The 27,853-nt window shown below is 38.2% G+C and overlaps 2 protein-coding genes across 2 annotated transcripts in view; one reads left to right on the plus strand and one right to left on the minus strand.

Moving 5' to 3' along the window:
* ppp4r2a (protein phosphatase 4, regulatory subunit 2a) overlaps positions 1 to 7,556 on the plus strand; it is a 26,823-nt gene extending 19,267 nt beyond the window's left edge. The window contains exon 9 of the mRNA XM_056448884.1: positions 6,052 to 7,556. Within this exon, the coding sequence (XP_056304859.1) occupies positions 6,052 to 6,407 (356 nt within the window). The 3' untranslated portion in view covers positions 6,408 to 7,556. The remainder of the gene's footprint in view (positions 1 to 6,051) is intronic.
* On the minus strand, positions 7,546 to 27,783 carry pdzrn3a (PDZ domain containing RING finger 3a). The gene is made up of 8 exons (XM_056448883.1): positions 27,637 to 27,783; positions 12,904 to 13,151; positions 12,714 to 12,804; positions 12,354 to 12,449; positions 12,188 to 12,250; positions 12,009 to 12,110; positions 10,464 to 10,556; positions 7,546 to 10,380 (listed from the first exon to the last, which is right to left on the minus strand). Exons 1-8 carry the CDS (start codon positions 27,703 to 27,705, stop codon positions 8,893 to 8,895), a joined length of 2,250 nt encoding a protein of 749 aa, XP_056304858.1. The 5' UTR covers positions 27,706 to 27,783; the 3' UTR covers positions 7,546 to 8,892.
* Positions 27,784 to 27,853: the final 70 nt, after the last annotated feature.

Raw genomic sequence — 27,853 nt, forward strand, 5'->3', positions numbered from 1 at the left:
GTTTACACTGAAACTACAGCTCATAACAAAGAGCGGTATTGCGCCGGTGGTCATCATGAGAATCCTGCTCTGTCTGCTCATAAATTGGTGCGGCTGACTCACCAGCTCATAACGAGACTGAGCATTTAAAATGACCCAAACCAAAACCAAAAAGAGCGATAGAAGTGAGACTTTCTTTTGTCCGTTCTTCCTTGAGATGTATATTATTTTGCTATTGAAAGTAATACCGTGATATTATACCGTCACCGTTCAAAAGATGAAAAATACCGTGATATTAATTTTAGGTCATATCGCCCACCCCTATTAGGTAGACTAATTACCTAAGATGAACACAGAACACCCAAACACTGCAGTGGTTTTTAATTTTCTCCATAAATAAAACTTCAGAACTACCAGACCTGCAGCAATGTTTTGTTTAACATCCTCTGAGGCAACAGTTGATGGACGCTGAGCAACGACAAAGGAGCGTGAATATACAAATCACGTTAAATGCTGAAGGAAGCAACGCAGCTCGCACTTTCCACAAGCTTTTAGACACAAAATGTGACCGACAGGTCTTACAAATTACCTGATTCGGCGATTCATCAGCCTTCCTCTATCCAAAGTAATCCCACACCATAGAACAGGGGTCTCAAACTCGCAGCCCGCACTGCCATCCATCCATACACAGATGGTAGTCAAGCACTAGTTAAAGCAAACTTTACGTTTATTTATTGGTCCTGAAAAATATTTTCAACCAATCATCTTTCTTGTGGTTACAATCACTCTCATTGTTTGGTGCTTATTGTTTCGCGAGCAGTGAGCAGAAAAGAAGTCAAAGTGATGCGTACGCGGCGGGATAAAAGAAAAGTTAGGAACTCAATGCAGCCTAATGTAGGCGTCTGCAGTCACATATTGATCATATTGGTAACCCAGACCAATTATAGAGTCGCACTGTTATTTATGGGTCATTTGCATCGCTCTACCTGCATTGTATTTTCATCGCCTCACACAATAAACATTACATATTTCTATATGATGTAAAAGTAGTCAAAACAAATGTCAACAACACAGTGTTGCTGCTTTTTTCTGTAACAACAGCACAGTGGATAACAGTAAATCTTATTATTATTATTATTAATTGATTTTCTTATTCATTTTTTATTTTTATTTTTTCCATCTTATTTTGTGTTAAAAAAAATAAATAAAAAATTCCAATCTTCTCAAATCTCTTTATTTTTATTTTTCAACAAAAATAACATGAAAAAATAAACAAATAAAAAATGTATAATAAAAATAATTTCTTGCGGCCCAGCCTCATCCAGGCCCCCAGGTAAATTGAGATTGAGACCCCTGCCATAGACTTTTTTTGGGCACCAAGTCCTCCTGTGCTGTACTCATCATCCCTGTTTATGCAGACTATTTGTCATTAAGCTCAGTCTCCTGTTCTCATGCTCTGTTTAGGCGTGCTGCGTTATGATTGGTTTAAATAGCATACTGTGGAAAAATTGTGCTGTAAGATGATTTAGAATTCAAATCGCAATTTCGATATGATTTCAGTTAATCGCACAGCCCTAGTGTGGATTTACTACTTTAAAAAAAAAAAAGTGTTTTCATGTTAGTTTTTTATGTCTTTTTCACAAACGTCCCAAATGAAATGGAAGACGAAAACATTTTGTGCGTGACGCTTTTTAGTCGTGACATATCTTGAGGGTATGAAGTTTGCTGTAATCTGATGACACACTTCATTGTAGTGTTTAGGTGGGTGAGGATGTTAGTTTCCAGAACACAAAAGTTGACCGAATATTCGAGTTTTCAAAAATTATTGGAGAGAGAAGTGTGGATCAGCGACCTTCTTGCTGTGAGGCGATCGTGCTACCCACTGCGCCACCTTGACGCCCATCAGATTAATAAAAATTATTCATTACCAATTATATGCCAGGCATGAATAGGGATTTAAACACATTGACATACATCTAAATACATAGCTTCTAACATCCTCTATAGATGCAGACTGTGAATGTCAGATCACTTTTAATCAAACATCTGGATATTTGTCACTCCCTAAAGGTTTTTTGCCGGCCATCAGAGTGCCGCCTTCTGTTGTATGAGTTTTTAAACCACTTGCTAATGCTATATGTTATTGTCGAACTATAAGCTTACAAAATTGTCTTCACCAGTTTTCACATTTGGTTTGATTGTTTTGGTCTCATCCCTTTTAATATTGCATTATTTGGCTGAGATCCACAATGCATTTGTATTATGAACACGAGTGTCACAGTGAGCACTAGCAGCAGCTGTTTACCACAGTATCTAGGTAACCATTGAGGACAACATGCCAAAAATGGAAAGTGCTGTTAGTTCATTTTTTCACTTGTGTTTTTGTAAGCGAAACTAAACCTTAATACGCACCGCAAAAGCAATTTCTCCTGACATGACCAGCAGTGAAAAATGCATTGTGTTGTAATGGGCTTCCACATAATAAAGCAGATTAATTTTATGGAATTTGCTAACTGTACTGGAGTTCACAAAATCTCATTTTAAAGGTTTGGTGCACAGGCTCATTCAGGAAATGGATTGTCTCATCCCTCTCTGCCTGTCAGTCTGTTCTTGAAATGGGATGTATAATGTCTTTATAAAGGCTATATAGTCATAGGCACATACCGATTCATTCTTGATTATTACTGCATTGAACATCTTGCAGTCTAAGAAAAGTTATAAAAGCTAGAAATGTGGAAAGGTTTAGCACTATGCTAACCATCCCCCACCCCCACAGTATAAAAATGCAAAAAAAAAAAAAAAAAAAAAAAAAAAAAAACAAGCATGTGTATTGTTTTCCAATTTACAAATAATCTGTCAAAGATCACATTTAAAGAGAGTATTAGTTTTATATACAGTGCTCAGCATATATAAGTACGCCCCTCACAAATCTATCTTTTAAATTCATATTTTTAATAGAAAGCTTTACACTATTATATTTGTGCATATACATTAGATTAGTCAGTACTGAAGCCAAATCTGGAGCTTATCTAGCAAATAACATGTGATAACTGTCCAAAAACTAGTATATGCATATTTATAGGTGCATCCAAATCGCACACTTGCGCACTATTCAATGCAATTTTGTAGTATAAATAGTGCAAGTAGTGCATTCACACTGAAAACTTGAAAAAGAAGTGAACTTTAAATACCCAGATGATGCACTTATTCAACCGTTAAAATTAAGTGTGGTCTGTTGGACACTTCATGCACTCAACGGCAGCTGCTTTGCTCAAATAGCGGAAAGGGTGGAGTTTTCGGGCACTGATATTGGATTGCTTGTATTTATTTTGGATTGTGAAAGCAAAATTCTCCTACAGGAGGGATTATAGGGCCTCCCGGTATAATTATACTGGTTATACTTGGTTATTAAACTGGTATTATTTGGCACTTTGGTCATTTATTTCACTAATTTCGAAACTCAAAACGTCAACTGTGAAACGGTTTGATTTCCAGCTTGTAAAAAAAATGTTAGTGTTCCTCTTGGGACGACGCTACATACATATGCTGTTGCGTGTTTAAGTGCATAGGTACATAGTGGATATATCCATAGTGGATATATATGTATGTATGTGTGTGTGTGTATGTATGTACGTATGTATGTGTGTATATGTATGTATATGTATATGTATTTGTATGTGTGTATATATTTGTATACGTGTGTGTGTGTGTATATATATATATATATATATATATATATATATATATATATATATATATATATATATATATATATATATATATATATATATATATATATATATATATATATATATGTATGTATGTATGTATGCATATATATATATATATATATATATATATATATATATATATATACATACATACATACATACATACATACATACATACATACATACATACATACATACATACATACATACATACATACATACATACATACATACATACATACATACATATATATGCATACATACATATACACATATATATATATATGCATACATACATATACACATATATATATATATATATATATATATATATATATATATATATATATATATATATATATATATATATATATATATATATATATATATATATATATACATGCATACATACACACGCACACACACACATATACACATATATATATATATATATATATATATATATATATATATATATATATACATACATACATACATACCTGTAAACAACTTTTAAGCGTCTAGAAATACAACTATACATTAAAAACAATACATTCATTGATATACATTTTTTTTTGACCCCAAATAAGAACCATGAGGTTAAAATGCATCATTAATAAAGTTGCAGCAAATAAGCATATTTCTGAAGTATAATGTGACACTGAAGTATAGATTAATAATGCTGAAATTTCAGGTGTGCAGGACAGAAATAATGTACATTTTTCAATATATTAAAATGGAAAAGTCATTTTAATATTGTTGACTTTTTAATACAATAAAAAATGTTATGTTTTGATTAAATGAATGTAGTCTTAAGAGACCCTTAAAGAAACACTACACTTTTAACAAATAACCTAGAGCTAAACAGTTGAGTTTTAATCCATTCAGCCGATTTGTGGATCTGGCTGGAGCACTTATCTTTTAGGAGCAAAAATAATTATATCAGATTAAATTATTAGCATCTCGTGCAGTGCTTCCCACAGGTTTGAAATATACTTGTGGTGGAAGCCCGATTGAAACACAGCTTTTACCCATGCGACAAAAAAAGTAATTTTTAACAATATTTTTTTATTTATTATGACACTGTTATACACCGTTCTTTTCAATGGGTTGATGTTTTTTTGTTTTTCCTTTTGTTTTTAAATAAAGACTTGAAAAAAAAAAAAAGAAATCCACCGATTGTTTACTTTTATTTTATTCAGGAGCCATGTGCACCCACTGACAGGTCAAATCTGCTGCTGACATGCAAATGAGAAATAAATTACATAAAGGATTAAAAACAGACTATCTCTAAAAAGTATAATAATTACAAGAAAAAAAGTGTAGATTGTTATTTAAATAAGGCAAATAAGTAAATTAACCGTTTCTAATGGTGTACAAATATTTTGCAGCCAGTTTAGTTGCAATTTTGTCCTGGCTGGGTATATAGAAAAGTTTATCCGAGTTGTTTAGATCAAAGAATTAATTCTTTTAATGTTTCTCTTGCACTTGCGGCTGTGCATGCAATCTCATCTGCGAAGCCAAAAGAAAGTTAATCAGGCTTAAAATAAAAATGTAATGCAAAAACGCATACAATTAATAACGACTTTAGAAAGCAAAAGCCGATTCCTGGACATTTTAGGAAATTTAGAAACCCCGAATGGACGCATTAAGTCCCAAAAAGGTGCATCTTTGCAGAGCATGTCTGTGGTTCTCACGTGCACGCACAACTAAATGTAGGAAATGTGTAGGGTGAGAGAGATTTTCCACTGGTTAATCGATCGCAGATGTTTGGCTATTGGGCGAATACAAAAAAAATGTAAATGGATGATAATCGGAAAAAAATAAATGTCACCAAATATACTTGGGCAGCCGTTAATATACCTAGGCGGCCCACCTTAAAGTCTGTGTGTGAAGCACAGTGATAAATGAAAATTGCTTCTTTTTTTGGTCAATATGGCTAGGAAGTACTCTGTTTTCAGTGTAATAATCAAGGAACTTTGCTGCTGTACCATGGCTGCAGCAGGTGCAATGATATTACTCAGTACTATTACCTAGCATGGGAATAGTTCCAGATTTAATTTTGAGTAAAATGCTAATGGTCTAATCCGATTCAGTGATTTATGCTAGGCTAAAAGTGCTCCTACCAGACCCTGAGATCAGCTGAAAGGATGTAAAAATGGTAATACTTAACTAATTAACTCTTTGACTTGTAAAATTATCCTAATTCCAAAAAAGTGGAGTGTTGCTTCAAGCAAGCATAAGAGACTTCCTTTAAAAAGATACAAAAAATATTTAAAACTTTGCATATCAGTAGTGTCTGAGCATATTTTACAATACATTTTTGCTTCTCTCTCTACAGAGCCCTCTAGTACACAGTCAGAGGTCGTAGAAAATGGGGTTGACAGATCTACTTCAGAAGATTCACCCGACCCTTCCCACAACAAAGCAACTGGCAGTGAATCGGACCTTCAAGAGCAGCAAGCGGGGGAGGAGGAGGAGGAAGAAGAGGAGAGCGCAGAGGCTCAGCAAACAGAGGAGACAAATGACCCAGTCAGCAGTAGCAGCAATAACAGCAGTGACGAGGGACTGTCCAGTGCAGATACTCCATCTGCGTCTCCCAGCAGTTCCACAGAGCTGCCAGCAGAGGGCAGTGTCACCGCAGAAATCACTTCAGACAGCTCAGAGACTGCAGATGACAACATGGAGCAAGACTGAAGTGTGGCCACACGCTGTTGATTTTTACACTCTACTGTACAAACCCCCCCACAAATTACTTATCCTGCAAATTTAGCAGATCCTTTATAGACCAGGAGAAGAGGGCATTTTGGTGACGCCCCTAAAGAGCTCTCGAGACGCATCTCCTCCTTTTGAGCCTCCTTTGGGCATTGTCTGTTAATATGGGTTCTTCTCTGAAGAACCACTTCAAAAACTGGAAGCTCACTTTTCTGATGGCTTAGCAGAGCATTTGCCATTGAATAACACAAGTCCTTGTGTCCATGGCGCTTTTCTGTAATCCTACTCTAATCATGGGTGTCCATCAAATTCATGTCTCTCGCCTGCTTTTCTAGGAGTGAAAACGTGGCACATCTTTGGTTTGTGTGAACATATGTTTGAAGGGTAAGGGGCGTATGTGCACTTCCTTTTTAGTTATGTCCAGTCAACAAATGATCTCAGGATTCCCGTTGAATGGCAGACCGGTGTCTAAACATTCCAGGAGAACACCCACTTTTGCCCTTATTGCCTTCCGCATTCATCTGGTGGATTGTAGCACAAAGTGCTCAATAGCAGAATTTAGCCTGATTTCCTTTCTTTGCTAATTGTTTCTCTTTTATTTTTAGCTCCTTTGATTTTAACTGCCTTCCCAGCATAGCACCGAAATGTATTAATCCACTGATGCTGGTAAATAGATTCTAAAATGGACTAATGTGATTTTCCATGCACTAGATGCTTGAGTGCTGTTGGTTGCAATGTGTAACTTAATATAGTGAGCCTGTCTTTTCAACCGACATAATGTGCTTAACCACTATTGAGCCATTCTTATTTGTTATGAGCTTTTCATTTTCTTTCATAAAACGAACGATGGCAAACAGTTGTATACAATTGAAATGAACAACACAGTCAACAGCAACATCTCTTAAACTGTACTTTTCATGCTTCCTACAGACATGTATAGAGGCTGTCCCACCCATACCTATTTCCACAGCTCCTTTTTGATATGTAGAATTTTTAAATTAGATTTTTGTAGATTATGATAAGTGTTCACTGCTTTTGTGAAAAGTGAAATTGTATGATCTCCATGTGAACTGAACGCTTGGGCTTTCGACAGTATTTCTGAAGAGCAATAAATGTTCACATTAAAATCGGTGACATGCTTAATCTGTGGCAAGCTGAGACATTTCTAAACGTTTGTCTGATTTTAGATCACCGACTCAATTAATTTGGATTGCAAATGCTAGGTTTGCTAGGTGGATTGCTAGGTGAAGCCTAAAACTGATAGCCATCTCATATAATGCTGTGTTCACACCAGGCGCAGAACACATGAATAAATGTTGCAATTCACGTGTAAATAGACATGTGAATATTTTTAGTTTACTCGCTTCATTCGCTAATCAGAATCGCCTCACAATAGATGTGGATTTGTGTCATGGGCAGGACTTCTGTTTGCCCGCTGACTCTAGTTTTGTTGCTAAATGGCTAACATGGATTTTATTGAGAGAATAGCTGTGTTTATATTCTTTAGGAAGGCTAAAAACAGTGTATATATTCGTCCGCTAGATTCCTTTAGAGGTGCACCCAGCTCTGTGAGATCATCAACTCTTCCAGAAACTGTACCTGGGTGATGGAAGCTTTCAGTAGTGCTTCCGACTGAGCCGAGCCCAGTTTGATGAATTGTTGTCGCTGTCGGCAGAAGGATTTCCCTTTGGGTCACCAACAACAGGTGCTACATCATGATCACGACCCAACAAGAGAAAGCTCCTGATTGGTTAACGCAGTGAGAATGTCCGCTGAAGTTCAGATTTTTCCAACTTGAACGTAACGCACGATACTATCAAACGTGCAAAACACTCAACTCGCGCCGCTTCATTCACGCGAATTGTGTAATTCGCACTTTTCATGCAGCAGGATGTCCACTCGCGTCTTTGCATTGACTTAACATGTAAATCACTCGCGTCTGGTATGAACGCAGCATAAGTGGGTGATATGCAAGCGGAAATAACTGAAAATAAGAGCATACTGTAAAAAAGGTTTTGCATGAGTTATTGCATAAACTAGGATAAGTTGCCCAATATGAAATTTGGGTACAAAAATTAATTTTGGTGCAGCTGAAAGTTTTGTAAAGTATTAAGATTTGAAATAGATACTTGGAATTCATCATTGCTGTATTCGAACTGCTGTCACACAAATCTCGGTAGGTTTACAAGTACCTAAATGACCCCTTAAATGAGGCAAGTCTTCCCACACCAGTCTGCACAAAATTTTACACAGTAAACTTGTAAAGTGCCCTGAACCATTGTGTAATCCACAGGTGTCAAGCTCAGTTCCTGAAGGGCCGCAGCTCTGCACAGTTTAGTTCCAACCCTAATTAAACACACCTGATCAAACTAATTGAGTCTTTCAGGCTTGTTTTAAACCTACAGGTAAATGTGTTGGCACTAAACTGCAGGGCTGTGGCCCCTTCAGGAACTGAGGTTGACATCCCTTACACTGTTGTCACAGAGAGAAAGGAATTATATAGCTTAGTCCCATCTGTGGATTTTGTTCCATGTGTCAGCAGCTCCTGAATGGTCATCCAGTTGTCAAATATCCTCTTATTCCTCCTCTTCATCATCTTTTTACGGCTAAGCTGGATGATGTCAGGCTCTTTGTTGTTGAGTGTTCCTGTTTTTCCCTTGTTCTCCATGTAGCACTGCTTCATGAGTTCCCGTTGCTGCTGCTGTTCCTTGGCTTGCACGGCATGTTGCTTGCGTTCCTTCTTGTTCCAATATCTACCCAGTTTGAGTTCGCTTCCTGCATCATCGTCTGTAGTTATGCTGTAGCGCTCTTCTCGAATACGCGAAGCACGCTCCTTTAGCAGCTGGTCCCTAATGGGTCTTCGAGTAATGTACTTTGTTCCGTCATTACGGACCTTTACCTTCCACCCCAACTTGGGCCTGGAATCAGTTGTAGTGTTTTCTGGATTCTTGCAAAGGCTGGCTATGCTCACTTGACTGTGGGCGTATTCCACAGCTGACTTTTGCTGAATAAGTTGCATGTAGCTTTGGTAATGTTGTGCATGGGCTGGGATGTAGGTGTTCTTGTATGAGGAATGATGTAAAGAAGACCTTGGGTTCTTCCTCTTATTCTGCTTTCGTTTGCCCTGATTTGTTACCTCTGGATCTCCGGCTAAACTCTTGGTGGGGCTGATCTCCCGAATAGGAGAGAGGTTATGTTTTGAACATGCTGTCGTTGAGTTGCATCTAATCATAGGTGAACCTTTACCCTTGTCTCCAATTAGCATCCTTTGGGATTCAGGAGAATGTGACTCCAAAGCAGGCTGTAAGCTCCAACAGCTCTCTCCAGTGTTATAAGCACTAGTAAAGCATTCGTTGTCCACCTTGTTATTTAAGAGGTCGTGGTGATCTTTATCATTTAGTTGTTGAATGAAGTGCTTTGTGCAGGGATCTTTGGCTTGTGGACCACTATCTTCATCCTGAAGCCTGTGTGCTTGTATTATACTCAGACATTCCAGCTCAATGTTCAACAATTGCTCATTAAGCATCTGATCCTCTTGATCATCACAGTCTACACTAATCCTCTTTCCATATTGTGTAGCATCGTGCTCCAGCAGTCCTTGAAGATTGTTGCTGTTCATAAGACATTTCAATTCAAGCAGTTTCCGGAAACGTTCGCATGCAGTGCCAGGTATACCAATGAAGTTTCCATTGTCTCCATTGTCAACTGAAAGGAAGGATTCATTGCTTAAGTGCATGTCCCCACATTCCAATGTGTCCTGGCTATAGCTGAACTTCTTATGGTTTTCTGTGAGGGTGTCACAAAGAGAATTCTGGTCATCCCCTAAGATGTCCTGCTCGGAGCTTTCATCATTACGAGTGCTTTCATCAGTGCGGCCTACACCACTGTCTTTTTCATGATGGTTGGACAATAAGGTTGCTGTATCAGTAGTGCCTCCATCTTCTTCACGTGTGCTCTGTTAAAGTGAGAGGAAAAATCTTTTAATGACCCCTTTTTTTGGAAAACAATTTACTGATGACTTGACTATTAATATCATACCTGCTGCAGCATACTTGTATCAAACTCTTTGACCTTGTCATTCAGTTGCTCAAAAATGCCCATTTTCAAGTCCTCCTCCAACCAGCAAACATCCTATGACCCAAATTGTAATGCAACGTTATACTTCTACTATAATCAGGGATCTGCATACCTGCTTCTAGAAGTCCATCTCCCCTCAGAGCTTTAAGCCAATCCTATTTCCCTGTTTTGCATTTGAAGGGGTAGGGGTCATCTAATACAGTGTTTCTCAACCACGTTCCTGGAGGACCTCCAAAACTGCACGAGACAACTCCTTTGTCTGTCACACCCATTACAAGTCTTTCAGTCTCTATAAATAATCTGATGATCTGAATCAGGTGTGTTTGGTTAAGGAGGCACGGGAAATGTGCAGAGCTGGTGGGACTCCAGGAACATGGTTGAGAAACACTGATCTAAAATATTTTGCTTGGAGTGAGAAGGGCTTGCTAGCACTTCAAACAAATATTTATTATACCTTACACAAAGTACTATGTCAAACAAAAATGTAGTAGAGTGGTCAACATTTGAAGTGAATCAAAAACTTTCAATGTTGTTCTAAAACCTACTGAACAAAACCCATTCTTTTTAGGACAAGTTTTTTGATTCACTTCTTATGTTGACCACTGTAGTTATGTTATGTATTCTGTCCCTATCAAATTCAATTCCTGGAAGGCTGCTGCCCTGCCCAGTTTAGTGATAACCCTGTTTCAACACACTGAAGCTGCGGTCACACTGGGCTTTTCCTCCCATAGACTTTCATTCATACGCATGTGAATGCGTCAGACCGGAAACGCACGGTCATGCATCAAGTTTCGCATGTTGCTACGGTGCAAAGTTCAAGCTTGGTGAACTCTGACCTGTGAAATTGCATCACTTGACTGCGTAAGACCAATCGAGGATCAAAACAGGACCTCTTTAAAACAAAGGACCTCTTTAAAACAGAAATTTAAAACATGGAGCAATTGCTCGCTTTTTTAATGTCTAATCATCTTGTTTAATCCCACCCCTTTTCGCAGCGCCGTACGACAGAATTTCGCACACACAAAGCCCAGTGTGACAGCAGCTTTACCTGTAGGTTTCAAACAAACCTAAAGGGCCCAATTAGTTTGATCAGGAGTGTTTAATTAGGGTTGGAACTAAACTATGCAGAGCTGAGGCTCTCTAGCAACTAAATTTTAAACTTGTGCTCTAAGGCAGGGTTGTCCAAACACAGTTCTCCAACTTGCCTAAACACACCTCCCTGGAAGTTTCTACTATACCTAAAAAAGTTTGATTAGCTGATCCAGGTGTGTTAATTGGGGTTGGAACTAAAATATGCAGGACACTGGCCCTTCAGGACTGAGTTTAGACAGCCCTGGTCTAAGGGAACGGGTAGAAATAAGGGATCCAGTTCAGGTGTATTTGAATAGGTTTGGAGCTTAACATTGTTGAAAGGTGGTCTAACAGGAGCAAGAACAGGACCCCTGATATAAAACAAATGATTCTTACTAAAATATTTTCTGTGAGATTACAGAACCAGTAACAGACCTGTCTTTTTGGTCGAGCTACTAGGATGGACACATTCTTACTGTCCTCCGTGGTCAGAAGTGCTACTGCCACCTTATGGCTCTGAATATCTTCTCCATTGATCTTCAACATAGAGAATAAAATCGTTTTGTTATACATTTTGTCCAAATATTCCAAAAAGGCAAAGGTATGTTTTCTACCTGGATGATCTGGTCTCCTTCTTGGATTCTACCATCCTTTGCTGCAATTCCTTCTGGATCAATCTAAGGACAGTGAGTTTAGTCTTAACAGTTGAGCTTGGACCAGACTGGAATATCCAAGTCTGCACAGACTTTTGATGCAAAATGTACCGCTGTATAACCCTACCTTGCTAACATAAATGGTAGTCTTCTCATCATCCATCTTGTAACACAACATTAGGCCAAACTTATCCTGAGTGTTTTTCCTCTGGAGATCCACCTCCTATTAAACAGATAATTGAACTGAATTGAAGAGGGTGAAAAAGATTAAGCATTTTACTCAATGTCATCATGTAAGCCAAAGCTTTCAGAATTTGCAGTGCTCTCTGCAGCTCATAGATAAATGCATGATAAATTCATGTGTAATTAAAATGTACTTGGGGAAATGTTAGCAGGTATACGAAATTAAAAATAACCCCAGGAGATGCTCCAATTAAACATGTATCATGCAATAGAGTGTGAAGACGCATCTATACAAACACAATACCTCATATTCCAGTCCTTTACTCTCAATGTTTTTCTCTACACAGTCATCAAAGTCTGGGGGGTAAGGTGAGTCACATCTAGCTTTTTGACACCTTTGATACAACACATATTAACACATTAAATTAAAAATATAATTGATATACTTTTATGACATGGTAGAACAAATGTTTGTAAAACTGACTAGCACTTACTGTTTCAGAATAGCCATACTCTGTGGTGTTGTGGGTGATGGTAACTGGGCCATAGTCTCTATATGTTTAAAATATTGCAGTGTAATGTTGGTCTGAGTGCTGTTGTCCATTCCACAGGCTGGTTTGAGAGCCTTGCAAGTCTTGTGCGTAACCCTGCGTAGTACCTCAACCTCAATGGGATCTTCGGTAGTTTGGAATGCCTCAACTGCTTGATCATGGGTGGCAACTGAAAGACTCTTTCCATTTATCTGCACAAAGAGAATAGAGAAGATATTTCAGTCAAATGGTGGAAAATGTTTCAGAATAACAATGTACACTACCTGATAAAAGTTTTAGGAACAACAAATAATAACGTGACTTCTAGTCAATCATTTGGTATCAGAAGTGGCTTATATGAAAGACAAAGTCCTCTAGATTACGCTTATTTTACTAAAATCAAATACGATCATGCCTTGATTCTTAATTATTTAATTAAGACAGAAAGGTCTGACTCCCATGAGCTTGGACTATTGCATCCATAAATATTTGCAATGACTTAATCAGAATCAGTTTTATTGCCAAATGTGCTTCACACACACAAGGAATTTGTTTTGGCTACAGAAGCTTCCAGTGTACATAAAGTGACAAGTGACAACACAAAATAAATCTGAGAAGAAAAAAAAAAGTTCTTCTAAAGTCCACTATCATCTCCACTGTGTTCAGTGGAGTGTGTTCAGCTCCAGGTTGTTGTATCTGCACCATAAACCAGCCGCTCCACCTCCTGTGTGTATGCAGACTCGTCACCGTTCCAGATGGAGGGGTCTTTTGCAGTCCTTGGTGTACAGGGAGAAGAGCGGTGGAGAAAGAACACATCCCTGGGGGGCACCAGTGCGGATGGTGCGGCTGTCGGATGTGATTTTGCCCATTCTGACTAGCTGCTGTCTATCTGTCAGAAAGCTGTTAATCCATTGACAGACAGAGCTAGGAACAGACAGCTGGGTCAGTTTGTACTTGAGCAGTGATGGGACAATGGTGTTAAAGGCAGAATTGAAGTCCGCAAACAGAATCCTTGCGTAGTTCCTTGGTTTGTCCAGATGTTGTAGGGTATAATGCAGTCCCATGTTGACTGCATCATTCACAGACCGGTTTGCTCTATAGGCAAACTGCAGGGGGTCCAGCAGAGGTCCAGTGATGTCCTTCAGATATGCTAGCACAAGTCTTTCGAATGACTTAATGGCCACAGATGTTAAGACAACAGGTCTGTAGTCACTGAGTCCTGTGATCTTTGGCTTCTTCTGGATTGGGATGATAGTGAAGCGCTTAAAGCAGGATGGAACTTTGTGCTGTTCCAGTGATCTGTTGAAGATATGTGAGAAAATGGGAGCCAGCTGGTCAGCGCAGGTTCTCAGACAGGCTGGGGAAACAACGTCTGGGCCTGGCGCTTTCCTATCTTCTGTTTACTGAAGATCTGACGCACATTATCCTCACTGATCAGAAGTGCAGGGGGGAGAGGAAGATGGCTGGAGGTGTTGATGGCTGTGTAGGGAGATGGTCCGGGCTGTGTTGATGTGGTGTTGATGGCTGTGTAGAGAGATGGTCCGAGCTGTGTTGATGTGGTGTTGATGGCTGTGTAGGGAGATGGTCCGAGCTGTGTTGATGTGGTGTTGATGGCTGTGTAGGGAGATGGTCCGGGCGGGTGTGAGGTGTCTGGTCAGAGGTGTCAAATCTACAGTAGAACATATTCAGCTCGTTTGCAAGATGTTTATTGCTGTCGATACTTGGGGACGGTGTCTTGTAGTTAGTAAAATCCTTCAAGCCTCTCCACACTGATGCAGGGTCGTTGGCAGAAAACTGGTTTTGCAGCTTTTTGGTATAGTGGTTCTTAGCCACACCAATCTCCTTTGTCAATGTGTTCCTGGCCTGATTGTACAAGATTCTGTCCACACTCCTGTAAGCATCCTCTTTGGCTTGACGAAGCTGTCTGAGTTTTGGTGTGAACCATGGTTTTTCATTGTTAAATGATAGTAGGTCCTGGTAGGGATGCATAACTCCTCACAGAAACTGATGTATGATGTTACAGTCTCTGTGAGCTCGTCCAGGTCTGAGAATCAGAATCAGAATCAGAATCAGAAAGAGCTTTATTGCCAGGTATGTTCACACATACGAGGAATTTGTTTTCGTGACAGAGCTTCTACAGTGCAACAGGATTACAGAGACAGGACAAAAAACAGATAATAAATATATTTTTTTTAAAATAGAAGTAAGTAGTGAGTGCAAATATACAGATTGACAAGTGTATGTACATGTTTATTACTATATACAACGTTATATGTGCAGCTGTTATGTGCAAATTGGCATGTAAAGTGTGTTGTTAAATAAGTGTATATGTGTATAAAAGTGTATAGCAAGTAGTGATGTTGGTTCCGCAATTATTATCATCAAGTGTTCATGAGATGGATTGCCTGAGGGAAGAAACTGTTTCTGTGTCGGGCTGTTCTGGTGCGCAGTGCTCTGTAGCGTCGACCAGAAGGTAAAAGTTCAAAGAGGCAGTGAGGCAGTGTGGCTGCAGATTCAAAAACACTCCAGTCAGTGCATTCAAAACAGGCTTGTAGGACTTGTTCTGTGTCGTTGATCCATCTCTTAACAGTCCTTAATACTGGCTTAGTAGTTAAGTTTTTGCCTGTAATTTGGTATAAGATGAACCAGGCAGTGATTGGAGAGTCCTAGAGCTGCTCTGGCGACGGAGCGATATGCATCCTTTATTGTGGTGTAGCAATGTTCCAAAATGTTATTGTCTCTGGTGTGGCATGTAATGTTCTGTTTGAATTGAGGCAGCTCATGTGTGAGTTTGGCCTGATTAAAGTCACCAAGAATGATAAAAACAGAGTCCGGGTGTTGTTGTTCTGTCTCTGTGATCAGATCAGCCAGCTGTTGCAGCGCAGTACTCACGTGTGCTTGCGGTGGAATGTAAACACAGACGAGAATGAACGAGGAAAACTCTCTTGGTGAATAAAACGACTTACAGTTAATGAAAAGCACTTCCACATCAGGACAGCACATCTTCTTTAACACAGTTACATCCGTACACCACCTTCTTTTGATGTAAAAGCATGTCCCACCACTGTGCGTTTTGCCCGTTGACTCCGTATCGCGATCTGCTCTGTACAGCTGATAGTCCAGTAGGTGTAATGCACTGTCCGAAATGGCTTCGTTTAGCCAGGTTTCTGTGAAACACAGCGCAGCAGAGTTGTTAAAGTTCTTGTTTTTGCGTGTGAGCAGAAGTAGTTCGTCCATTTTGTTAGGAAGAGAGTGGAGATTTGCCAGATAGATGCTGGGCAGTGACGTTCTGATGCCGCGCTGTCTCAGCCTGACAAGCGTGCCGGCTCGCTTCCCACGCTTGCGCGTCTTGTAGCGATTCCACAGTGCAGCTGCTCCACCGACGATAATGTTCCACAAAACGCCAGAGAAGTCAAAATCTGGTTCTTGATTAGTTGGTGAGCACTGCCGAGCTGTTCAGCAGCTCGTCCCTGGTGTAACTGATTGTGTTTGATAAACATAAAACAGGACAAATTAACAAAAACAGTGCAAACACTGGAGAGCTCCACACTGAGGCGGCCATCTGCGGCGCCATCTTGATGAGGTCTATATAACTTTATTAGTAAAGTCATCTGGAATGGCAAAGAACACGTTCTTGCAGGACTCCCAGAGATCATCAAGATTCTTTATATTCATCTTCAATGCCGCCTCCTTCATTTTCCCCAGTCATGCTCAATAATGTTCATGTCAGGCGACAGGGCTGGCCAATCCTGAAGCACCTTGACCTTCTTAGCTTTCAGGAACTTTGATGTGGAAACTGACGACTGAAAATGAGCACTATCCTGCTTAAGAATTTGCCCTCACTTGTGGTTTGTAATGTAATGGGGAGCAAAAATATCTTGAAACCTCAGACTGTTGATGTTGCCATCCACTCTCGCAGATCTCTCGCACGCCCCCATACTGAATGTAACCCCAAACCATGCCTTTTGCTTCACCAAACTTTATTGATTTTTTTTTTTTTGAGAATTTTGGGTCCATGCGGGTTCCGATAGGTCTTCTGCAGTATTTATGATGATTGGTATGCAGTTCAACAGATCTACCTTCTGCCACTTTTCCAAATGATCAACTAGAACTCAAATTATTATTAAAACTGGGATCGACGTCAAGACTTTGTCAGGTAGTGTAAGTATGGGATTAGGGTTGGAATTCTTAATTTTTTTTCCCTATTTCCTCTGCTGTACATTTACTTCTTTTAGTAACTTCAATTTTAGTTTTATGATAGCAGCCCTGCATTTATAATACACAGAATCATGTAAGAAACCCCTATACGCAGTACAGCCGCTCCCTATACGCAGAGTATGCAGGTTGCGTAGGGAACGACCTCCAGAGGGGGGCACCATCTCGGTTGCTTAAAAATAGATTATTAATATTTATATTTGTAATATTAACATAAACTAAGTGTAAATAAAATATATTGATAAAATGTTGATAAATACATTTAAAAAATGCATTTTATGGCGAACGCAAAAAAAATACGTGACGCAATTTTTTTCCGCACAGCTGGGCCTACTTGTGTCTGCGACTGCTAACAGTCAATAGCAGTCTGGAGCCGAGAAGAGGAAAAAAGTACAAGATGAATAGCGTGCATCACTTTCAGGTAACTTATGTCTATGAATCTGGAAAACATATTTTTGGTTGGTAAACCAAATTTTACCAATAAGTAAATTAATGAGGCTAAAGTTTTACTTCACCACAACTGCACAAAATCTGCCTGATTTGTTGTTTACATTCGGTTTCTTGCTTTGCTGCTGTGCATTGTGTTTTGAACTACTGTATGATAGGACATGTTCTATGACTTTTTATAATAAATCAATCTGTTTGCCCCTCTCTTCCCTATGTTGCTGCTAATTACACAAACTCAGTTATTATTATTCTTAAGTTGTGCAGTACTTTACAATTCTGTTTGCACACCAGTTACAAAGATGCACTGCACGATTATTTCACTGTATGTATTATTTATTATAATTCAGTGCAGTTATCTTTGTTTATGGTTTTGTCTATTCCTATACATTTCTTATTGCTGCTGTTCTCTCTGAGAGCTGACAAGTTAATTTCGTTATATCGCTGCAATGACTATAAAATCTCTTTAGTCTTTACATCATAAAATTGATGTGCTATAAAAAGGCCAGTTGTTTTCATCTTTTTACATAACTTTTGGAAATAACAAAACTGACTAATATTCTGTGGTTTCTGAAAGATCAATAATATAACCACAGTTAAATTTCGCTTAGTACCCTTTTGGCCAGCAGTGGCCCTGCCTTTATGCAATTAAAATCATAAAAACTCCAATGAACCTTAACTTACAATAGTATTTTTAACCATTTTTTGTTGTTTGTACTTGAACCTTTTTCTTGAAATGTGTCTTAAATTGATAATAGACTCTTGGCTCTCATGGGACTTTTGTACTGATGCATACGAAGTGGTCACTGTCACTCCGAAAAAGCATATCTGGAGATTTTTAGTCATGACAGATCAGTAGTTTGCGATGAAACCTTAGACACATATACAGTAGTCAACATTTGAATCAAAACCATTGATTGAATGCTATGTTCCAAATGGGATATATATCGCCTTCCAAAGGTCACTTCAGAGTGAAAACAATCATAGCTGCCTTATTAAAGTTATATTCCACAAAAAAAAAAAAAAAAAACGCTAAAGCCGGCCACTTTGAAGTGCCTTTTGGAATGAGGGATGAAACTGATGGATACTTCAGGCCATGATCACACAGGGAAGTTGTTTGGGCTCTCACACTGCATTCAGTATGGAAGTGCTCATCTCTAGGCTCTAATCCCTTCAATGGGACTCTTCATAGAGATTAGGGCACCAGCCCTTCTGAATAGAACCCAGTGGAAGTTGTGCTAAAACTATTAAACAACACCTATTCTCATCTCATTACAATTTTGAAAACTTTTTTCCCCTTATCTACTTGCATATCTTAATGCACAATTTTGATTTCTTAATCCATTATTTCTTGCATCGGCTTAAATCTTCTTTAAGAAGTGACCAATATCTGATATTGTAGCATATGCAATTACGCTACAAACTTTTCAAAACAACCAAGGTTAGAGTGAGCTGGAAAGAAAAGAAATAAGAAATTACCCAATTTGCACTAGATACAATCAAAATGATATGTCAAGCGTTTTGCTTTCTGTACCACCTGTAAAGGTCCCCTAGGAGGAGTCTTTGTCCCCCATTGTGCCATTAAAAAGAGTAGTGGTTGATGCTGTACTGTCTTTAAAGGTCAGCACAAAATATAACTTCAGCATGATTCCTCTGTGTTTAGCCTTCGTCTTCCAAGAGTCATGTGATTGCAGTCGGTGTTCACTTGAGTTGATGTCATCATTAGAATTCATGTATTTTGTTTTTCTCCAATGTTTGATGGTCCTCTTATGTCTGCCATTAGTAGAATTGAGTAACTAGTATAAATGTGACCTTTGTGAAGAAACAATATGGCTCTGTGCACATTTGAATTTTTCTACGGTCCTGTAATCAACCATTATTGTCCTGCACTTTAAGTCCTGTTTCCAAAAGCTTGTTTTTAGGTCCCTAAGGTGTAAACGAGCATAACTTTTTCTATTTAGTTGCTAATTGGTGTCACGTGAATGCACTTTTTAAAAGAAAGGCAACATTAGTTTATTTTTCAGCAACACATTTTTCAATTTTGTCATTTAAAAAAATTGGACTAGCTCTTTTGAGATAGATGACATATTATTAGTGAATTACTCCAATGGCTGTGAATTTAATTATCTTAAACCAGGGGTGACCAAGCTTCTACCTTCCTGCAGATTTCAGATCAAACACACTTGTCTGTAATGGGCTGTTCAGGTTCTAATTAATTGGTTCAAGTGTGTTTGATCAAGGTTGGAACTGAACTCTGCAGGAAGGTAGATCTCCAGGAACAGGTTTGAGCACCAGTCTTAAACCAATAACTGGTCCGTTGTGGTAAAGAAGGAGGTGAGCCCAAAGGCAAAGCTCTAGTAGTTAACCCAAAGATCATGACCGTAGGTAAGAGAACATAGATTGACCAGTAAGTTTACCTATGTTCATGTCCGAAAGGACAAGACCTCAGATATAAGTGGACAAAATGAGCTTCCTTGGCAGGGTGCACCATCCATAGGTTGAAGAGCTCTCTCAACCGGGAGGATTGGGAGTAGAGCTGCTGCTCCTCAACATCGAGAGAAGCCAGTCGAGACTGTATTGAATGCCTACCTAGGTAGGGGTTCCAGGGTTGTCCCACTAGTAGGAGGAGCCAGGGAAGACCCATGACATGCTAGAGGGACTGTGGGTGCACTCACATTAGGTACAGTTGCCTTAAACCGTGACACAGCGTGATTGTCCTTATCCCCTCTCCCCCTCGGCCTGCACTCACATGGCATTTTTTACCTACCAGACCTGAGCACGCTTAAGTCATCGATGATGCGACTGTTCAGTTTAACAGGAAGAGAAGCCCTCTCGCTCAGCACAGTGGAGATTGCTTTAGTTATATCGTTTTGTATTATTTTTAGTTATTTGGGATGCGGTGATACTTTGGCGAACAGATCCACCATCTTTGACACTCATAATATATCATAAAAGTCCTCGTGCTGCACGTATTAGGAGGTTTACTGAAGGTCCAGCTGGCGTGCAGTGAGGGATTTACGTCTTTAATAAACTACGACAGTTTACGTTCATTGAAAATTAAAAATGATTAATAAATTCACATGAAACAGTCCTCTAAAAGTGTCGTCGCATCCTAAGTTTCATGCTCAGGTGCCCTTTGCACCTACACTACAAGCATACCGCGCCAAAGCCCAAGTGAACCGCCCTCTGGCACGCCTCTTCCAACTGGGCCAGGGCTGGCCAACTGAACCGTGCTTGATTCAGAGCACTCACACTTCTCAAACAAATCAAGAAACGCGCCTGTGCACAGTTCGGATAGCATAGTGTGAGTGCGCCCAAAGTTTCTTGGGCTGAGAGCACCTTGTGATCCTCCCAAAGAAAGGAATAGGAGGAAGGCTCTGGATAGAGGAAAGTTTGAGGTTCCTTGGTGAGACTGCTGCCCCTACACCAGATAAGTGATGGAAAATGAACAGATACAGCTTAGTTCACCCAAAAATGAAAATTAAGTTCTTACTCTCATGTCGTTCCAATCCCCTGAGATCTTCATTCATCTTCAGAACACAAATTAAGATATTTTAGATTGAATCCAAGATTACATACAAAGCTCCAAGAGCAGTTTTGTGTGCCAAAAACCTAAAAAGGACAATGTCTTATCTTCCTCACCAGGTCCTCGAGGTGTGTGTTTACTAAAGGCAGTATGAAGTATTGCCATTAGAGTAAGCAGTACAACACACAAATGTTGTATTGTCCATAGGAAACATGGAGTGTAAACTGATCTGGAACAAAGTTGTTTATCCAGGTTTTTGGCACACAAGTGTTCTTGAAGATTCATATGCTTACAGTTGAAGCACTGAAGGATTGTTTTGACAATGGTTTTGGATCCTTTTCTGCACTTTTAATAGGGCCAGATGAAATCTGCGGACGTTTTTTGCCATTTCTGTGGAGAACTTTGGTAAAAATCGGCGGATTTCTGCGGAATTATTTTTGGAGTATCATAACTAAAACCTTAATATGTGAAATAAAAACTAATATCTTTTTAACTTTTATTTAATTTTTAAAATGCAAATGCAATTAGATTGACTTTTATTGGTAAACAAAGCAGGTCTCATATAATATCTCTACTAAAAGACAGAAAATACTACTGTACAAACTGCATTGTACATAAATCAGATGAACATTTTAATATTAGTCAATAATATTACTGTAATTAATTAAAAAACTGAATAAATATAGATTTACACACATTTACTCGAGTAAATAAACAGAATTTATGATTTATTTATGGGCTAAAAATCTGCGGAATTCTGCGCACGCAGATTCCGTGTGGGCTTACTATGACCATTGCTGTCAATGGAGGATAAGACAGCTCTCAGATTTCATCTAAAATTTCTTAATTTGTGTTTCAAAAATGCATGAAGGTCTCAAGGGTTTGAAATGAGGGTGAGCAATAACTAACAGAATTTTCATTTTTGGGTGAACTAACCCTTTAAGCAAGGTCTGAGTTTGCATTCTGCAAGAACTCTGCTTCTTCAATGTTCACTTCCCATTATACTTTTTGACAGGCTGACATGTATATTAACAAAAGGAAACCATTCTATAGACAGTATTTCTATAAAATAAATACTACAGTTCAGAGAATACACCTAAATTATCACTTTTAAGTTAATGTATGCTTTGCAGTTCTATGCATTGTCATTGCAACTCGACAATATATCAAACTTGAGTCCTGTTTGTGGCTGTACATTAACCTTAAACCCAGGAATGAGGGCAAAATCCAAAAACCTTCAGATTATTGAGGGGAGATTTGACCTTCCTAGTAATGTAAAGCAGATGAGAAATTAAACATGAGGACTGTTTTTCACAAGCGCAAAAGAACTGTCCATTCAACCCTGTTAATGGACTCTATATTATTATTAAAAGTAATATTTTGGTGAGTTGACTCCAATGACAAAAAAATAAATAAATCATACAAACACTAAGAACAGTTAACCAGCAAGTTAATGATTTGCTGACTAAGAATGAACGACTGTGGACAAATATTGTCATATGAAACACTGACTTCTTGACCTAAAAACAGTTCATTTTGGCTAAACATTGCAAAGCCAGTCCTGAATTTGCAAAAGCATTGCAGAAAGTGATTTATATATATATAACCGGAAGCTCGGTTTTAACATTATCACACAGTTAGTGAGATTTCATTCATCGATTGGAGACCAACAGGGTGTGTAAAAGCTTCTGAATCGCACAAGGAAATGGCTATGTGCCAGTAAGCTAATGGGAGAGAACTTCATTTATCAAAGCGCCGTAAGACTCGAATCTCTAGGCTAATGTCCTGAGGGAGCGCGACTCAATCTGCTGTCTGTTCTGGAATCTTGCAGTGGCAATAACACACATGGGAACTTTGTCAGTGTGCCCATTCATGTGTGAGCTGACAAACTACTTTAAATTCACTTGCTCACACTGTTTCTCTTACGCCTTTTGGCACACGGGGCAGAAAATTCACTGCATATACTTGAGTTTAATTCAATGAGACAAGCTTTGCCTGACTACAGCCATTTTTAAAGTTGCACTAAAGCAAGACGAATTCAGTATGTAGCGTTGCAGCTAGTTTGATGTATTAAATTAACCTGTTGATCTTTTGTTAATGAATGAAATAATCAAATAAAGAATATTTGTTTCCAGCCTTTTATTGGAAAGCAAACTAAATTGAGGACTACAAAAAAAAAAAAAGGTAAATGTTACGATAACTTAATTGTGTCCACAAAATATATTCGTGTCCAAGAAAAAAAGCAAGCAATAATATATCATACAAAAAATAAGACTGCTTATCGTGCTACAGGAATAAGAATGACTAAATTTCATACAGGAATAACAGCGCAATCTGTGCATTAGAATAATCCTTTTATTTACTTTTCTTGGTGATGACGTAATGATGGCGTAATGATGACGTGTTTATTTTTAGCTGCGTAAAGCTTAAATAAAAATAATGCTTTTGAATGAAGATAAGAGTTTGAACAAAGGTCTACGAGAACTGAAAGGCTACAGTGCTTCACGTTTTCTTCTGCAGTTTCTGACTAAAAACTGAACAAAAGGTGGTTTGGATTACTTGTTGGTGAAAATTGATCAGTATGTCATGCGACGGGGAGTTGTCTTCCACGCACTGCCCGTACTGTTGAAAATATCACCACTGTAGAAGACATGTTACTAAGCTAAGAAGACATACCACACACCCACTGCACTGTCCGACAGATTGCATGGGAGTTTGGCAATTAATAACTCTGATATGTAAATATTGCTTTATTTCTGCACGTGCTACTTTAGTTTGCAAGTAATAAAATTAAAGCGTTCTGTCAATATTTGTGTTATCCTTGTTTAACAAGGTAAAGCGGTGATATAAATAAGGTGAGGTGAAAAACATATACATACCATATAGTTTAATCTATTTGCCATCTAATTACAAAATATAATTAAAGTTGGAGGTATTTTGACGAAATTCTGACAGAATTAATTTTGCTTGGATTTTTTAGGACACGGTATATATATTATGGCTGTATATCGGCACAGGTGAGAGGTGTGCGAGGCCGTCTTAGTGTCCCACCAGTGACGATTTAAAGCAATATCGCACTGATGTGTGATTTTGCATTTATGCAACAGTTCGACGGCATATTCGTGTATATAAAAGAGAAAATCACACATGTATGAGGAAGTACTTTCTTCTGCTATTCATTCACATCTGCAGCTGATGTCAGATGAGCAGAAACTGTTGCTAATTACCAACGTCACTTTAGAGCTAGTATTTGAATGATTCTCCAGTGTAATATCTGAAGTGATGACAAAACAGGTGATTTTGCACACATTTTAAGAATATAGGGCTGAACGGCATGAAATGCCATCAGTCTACAGAGTTTTCCCAGTATTTCACTGTTGCAATGAGGATCTCACAATAAGTAACCCTGAAAAAGCCAAAGCAGCGCAAATACTACCAGATTACTGTTGTGTTTGCAATAAGGAAAAAAGCTAAACACATGCAGGCATTTCTTCTTTCTTTCTGTTTACTGAACTAGTCTGCAGTAATGAAAACAACAGACTCATTAGAAACAGATGCCAGACCAAAGTAACTCAGGGTTTTACAAAGAGTGGCGAACACAAAATATACACATTCCTAATATGTGAGTCCCATCTCAATCTCAATACACTACAATTACTATGGTATAAATACAGCACTACAACATACAAAAGAGAGAGATTGACTTAGAAAGTCACTTACAAGTTTTATAATGATTTGATCAACTGTAGTTTAAAATTACGCTGGGATTTTTCTCCTCTAAGGGCTTATTATGCAGTCTCTGTCACCATCTTGTGGATGGTTCTGTATCTCAGAAATTATAAATATTTAAAATAGGCACTATCCTTATAAATAAACGGCAGAGTCGCAATCTAAACAACTACGTTCTCGCCTAAAAAAAGCCTCAAAAGTACATTATGTTGTCCAACAGCAGGAATATTTGTCAAACTGAAGTGAGTTTGTTGATCTGCTGTCACGCTATGTGGGCAGAGTAATACAGAAGGGTGAGGAGGCTGTAGTAGTTATGATATTGCAGAATATCGCATGGCTATCAGCCAATCAGATTCGAGAACCAGACAGAACTGTTGTATAAATACATATATAGTCATGATATTTAGTAACAAAATTTAAATAATAGCAAAAAAAACATTAAAATATCATATTTAAACTGAGAGATTTGTGATACAAATAACCACACTTTAAAAAAAGACAAAACGCATTACTTTAAAAATTGAGTAAACCTGTTGCCTTAAAAGGGACAAGTTGACAAAAAGTGAGTAAACTGAGCTGGAACTCAGAACTGTTGTTAACTTAATTTCTATAATTAAGCACATTTACTTAATAATTAAAGGCTACGGGTCAACTCATGTTTATAAGTAAAGAAATTGCTTTGTGCAGTGCACTAATAACTTTCTAATAACTTTAACTTTCTTCAGTTAAACAAAGAGAAAGCTGAAGTTATTGCATTTGGGAACAGAGATGAGGTTCTCAAGGTGAATGTGTACCTTGGCACTAAGGGTCAAACAACAAAAAATAAGGTCAAAAATCAGATCTGAGTTTCAATAGTCATGTCAAAGCAGTAAGTAAATCAGCATACTATCATCTTAAAAACATTGCAAGATTAAGATGCTTTTATCAGCAGCAGAGTGGATTACTGTAACAGCCTCCTCGACGGCCTTTCCAAAAAGACAGACAGACAGTTGCAGCACATCCCACCTATCCTCAGGTCTTTACTCTGGCTCCAAGTTACTTTCAGAATAGATAGACAAGTATTATTACTTGTCTATAAATCACTAAATGGCCTAGGACCTCAATACATTACAGATATACTCACTGAATACAAACCTAACAGATCCCTCAGATCTTTAGGATCATATGAATAGCAGGGTGAATCGTCTTTCAGCAACTATGCCCCCCGCTGCTGGAATCAGCTTCCAGAAATGATCAGATGTGCTCCAACATTAGGCACATTCAAATCAAGACTGGAAACACATCTGTTTAGCTGTGCCTTTACTGAATGTCCGACAGATCGCACTATTATGTTTTTCTTTTCTTTTTCGTAGTTTTATAACCTGTTTTCACACATTTAATCAGTTTTAATCTGTTTTTAATCATTTTTATTATTAGTTTTTCTTTTTCTTTTACATGTTTCTTTTATTCCTGTTTATGTAAAGCACTTTGAATTACCACTGTGTATGAAATGTGCTATATAAATAAACTTGCCTTGCCTTGCCTTGCCTTGCATAAGTCACTTTTTTTAATTAGTTGGTTTTGACACAATTTTTGTCACAAGAAACATTTCAAATCTGACAGACCAAATGCCAAATTAGAAACAAGTGATTTTTTTACATTCATTCACAGTAATGTTAACATATAAATCAGGCGATATACGGATATCCAATTGTGGTCTTGACTGGTCTCAAAATAAAATTCAGAGTCCTCTTCAGCTGGGACTGGAAAAAGACTGAGTACAAATGTGCTCAACTGTTGTAATCAAGACAGCTTTTAAGGAACGCGTGCATCATTTTGCTTTATTTGTTTACCACTAGCACATGCTGATGTTTTATTTTTCTATACCAACTTGCGTCATAGTTTATGATTCACACATCATATTCTACATACGTCACATTCAAGTTCATAAGGTTCATGTCACACTGTGGGATTTGTAATGATTTTATAAGATGTCTAAAAATCACAGTCTATAGAAGTCTTAAGATGCTTTTTAAAAACATATTGACCACAGACCTTTGGTAGTGTACCGATAAACTGATTCAAACTGGTAAATATATGGTTTGCTCCATTTATCTTAATTATTCCTGGCACTCACACAAGCTTATGACAATAGTTCACATCTTAGAGGTCAACCAGAGGTTAAATTACAGTGAGAGCTAATTAAACAGTGATTGTGGGAATGTTGCTGATCTATATTAAACCCAACCGCATAAACAAAGAAATAAACACACACAGAGATTAAGTATTTGCATTTCTCACTCGTCTTCAGTGGAGTGTGACCCTCTCATGACCCTGTCAAATGTACACACCGTCTCCAAAACACATTCCTTCTGTCTGCAAAATAACCTTTTGCAACCTTTTTAGCATGCGAAACAACCTCCGGAGGCTAACGGCGTGAACTCCAAGGCATTCCAGATTGCTCGTTCAATGGTCTTAATCTAATTATGATTAATTCAATAGCAATGAATGACATTTCTTAATCAGTTTAAATTAAAACACACCTTCACGCCCAGCGGATGTTACCGGAGAATAAACAAACCTAAATGACACGGTGACAAGTCAACTGCAACTCAACATAACTTCATTAATATTCATTTTTACTTGACATTTGCCTTGTAGGAGTTTGCAATTCTCATTTGATTGCTTGATTAATTCAAACTAGCATATTTCTGAAAAAAATGATATGCAAAATATGCTATTTCTGATCCAAAATGAACAAACTTAAGTGACAAGCCAACTAAAATACAGTCTTTATTATTTACCTGACATGTTGTTTGTAGGAGTTTGTAGTTCTCATCTGATCGCCGTATAGCACACAAACTGCAGCCCATGATGGAAACGCATCAGAAAACAGCAGAACGACTCCAATACGTGATCATAAAAGCAAAAGAGCATCTACTGAAGCGTGCAGACACAACAACTCCAGTGTTTGTGTCTGAAAACCACACATGTGAGAGCTTGTAATCTCCTCCCATTGAG

The sequence above is a fragment of the Danio aesculapii genome, chromosome 23 (genome assembly GCF_903798145.1).
Source record: "Danio aesculapii chromosome 23, fDanAes4.1, whole genome shotgun sequence".
Lineage (NCBI taxonomy): Eukaryota > Metazoa > Chordata > Actinopteri > Cypriniformes > Danionidae > Danio > Danio aesculapii.